Below are 2,108 nucleotides of genomic sequence, written 5' to 3'. Positions count from 1 at the left end.
TGCTTGGGCCTACCCACCCTATTTGTTCCATGATTTTGGACAATACAATGGAGAAAATTTTAACTTCTTTTTCTGTGCTGGGCACGATATGATGTTTGCGGTGTTATTTACTGTACCATGACATAAATTGGCAGAACTTTGGAAAATTAGGATGGAAGCCAATAAGAGCATGTTTGTAACGCTATACTAGGAAGGACTAGACTGTATCATGGACTAGATTTTAACTTCCTTTTATACCTAAATATTGCTCTGTATAGTTCACTCCACTAAACAATCATAAGGGCATGTATGGCAAACTGTACTGTACAAAATTAGACAATACAATGGATAAAATTTTAACTCCTTTTTCTTTGTTAAGACTGCCTCGTCCTTTTGAATCCATGTTGCCAAAAAATGCCATTAAGAGTTCTATTGCATTGCTGCAGGCACTCCAGAAACTAAATTGTCGATGGCTGCATTCCTAGGCGAGCTGGTTTTAAACAATGATGTGAAAGTCTTTGTAGCTAGGACGGCTGGTTCAGCCCTGATTAATCTCATGAAGAGTACTAATATGCAGTCAAGGGAGGCTGCTCTTAAAGCTTTAAATCAAATTTCGTCAGATGAGTCGAGTGCCAAGGTCTTGATAGAGGCAGGTGTACTTCCACCTCTTGTCAATGATCTCTTTACCGTTGGCTCGAACCAGCTGCCCATGCGACTAAAAGAAGTTTCAGCTACAATTCTTGCAAATGTTGTGATCTCAGGATATGATTTTGATTCCATCCCAGTTGGACCTGATAACCAAACTCTGGTATCCAAGGAAATAATTCATAATCTCCTCCATCTTATTAGCAACACAGGCCCTGCAATAGAATGCAGGCTTTTTCAGGTTCTGGTTGGGCTAACGAGTTCCCCTACAACTGTTTCCAGTGTTGTTTCTGCTATTAAAAGTTCTGGGGCTACTATTAGTTTGGTGCAGTTTATTGAGGCTCCCCAGAGGGATTTGAGGATGGCTTCGATAAAACTTCTTCAGAATCTCTCTCCGTACATGGGTCAGGAACTAACAGGTTGCCTACGTGGTACTTCTGGTCAACTTGGCAGCCTAATAAGGGTAATATTGGAAAACATAGCGATAACCGAGGAGCAGTCAGCAGCTGTCGCGCTTTTGGCTGATCTACCGGAAAGGGACGTTGGTCTCACGAGGCAGATTCTAGACGAAGGTGCATTTCAGCTGTTCATTTCTCGAGTAATCATGATCAGACAAGGGGAGATGAGAGGCAGCCGGTTCATGACTCCATATTTGGAAGGACTTGTTAAGGTTCTTGCAAGAATTACATTTGCCCTGTCTGAAGAGTCAGGTTCTGCCCTTGCACTTTGTCGTGAACACAATGTAGCGTCGCTCTTCATTGACCTTCTACAAGCTAATGGCCTTGATAATGTACAAATGGTATCAGCCATGGCTTTAGAGAACCTCTCCCAAGAATCGAAAAATTTGACCAAGTTACCAGAGCTTCCTACTTCGGGATTTTGTGCCTCGATCTTCCCTTGTTTAAGCAAGCCACCCATCCTAACTGGATTGTGTAGGGTTCATCGAGGGATGTGTTCGTTGAAAGAAACTTTTTGTCTTTTGGAAGGACATGCCGTCGAAAAGTTGGTCGCCCTTCTCGACCACAACAATGACCAGGTCATTGAAGCATCACTTGCAGCCCTGTCAACTTTGTTGGATGACGGGGTTGATGTCGAGCAAGGAGTTCAGGTGTTAATGGATGCAGAAGGAATCAAACCTGTATTCGATGTATTACTCGAGAAACGGACCGAGAGTCTAAAAAGGAGGGCGGTTTGGGCAGTCGAGAGGCTATTGCGAACAGACGATATAGCCTACGAAGTTTCGGGAGATCCAAATATAGGTTTAGCCCTTGTAGATGCTTTTCAACATGGCGATTATCGAACACGACAGATCGCAGAGCATGCCTTGAAGCACGTTGATAAAATTCCCAACTTCTCCGGTATCTTTCCAAAGAATCCATAATGTTTTCTTATTCTGTAGAGGATGTTATATGTCTATACATACATATATATATATATATATATATATATATAGATATCATTTTTCTCTCTCTCTCTTCTTGATT

General features: G+C 42.1%; 1 protein-coding gene across 1 annotated transcript; it reads left to right on the top strand.

Moving 5' to 3' along the window:
• Positions 1 to 404: 404 nt before the first annotated feature.
• On the top strand, positions 405 to 2,058 carry LOC111378747 (U-box domain-containing protein 44-like; the record flags this gene model as incomplete). The annotated part of the gene is made up of 1 exon (XM_023001985.1): positions 405 to 2,058. A coding segment is annotated over one exon (1,601 nt), but the record flags the coding sequence as incomplete, so codon positions are not given.
• Between the last annotated feature and the right edge of the window lie 50 nt (positions 2,059 to 2,108).

Source organism: Olea europaea, unplaced genomic scaffold, assembly GCF_002742605.1.
Source record: "Olea europaea var. sylvestris unplaced genomic scaffold, O_europaea_v1 scaffold18669, whole genome shotgun sequence".
NCBI lineage: Eukaryota > Viridiplantae > Streptophyta > Magnoliopsida > Lamiales > Oleaceae > Olea > Olea europaea.
The sequence above is the reverse complement of the archived record's forward strand: the minus strand, read 5'-3'. Positions and strand labels throughout refer to the sequence as shown.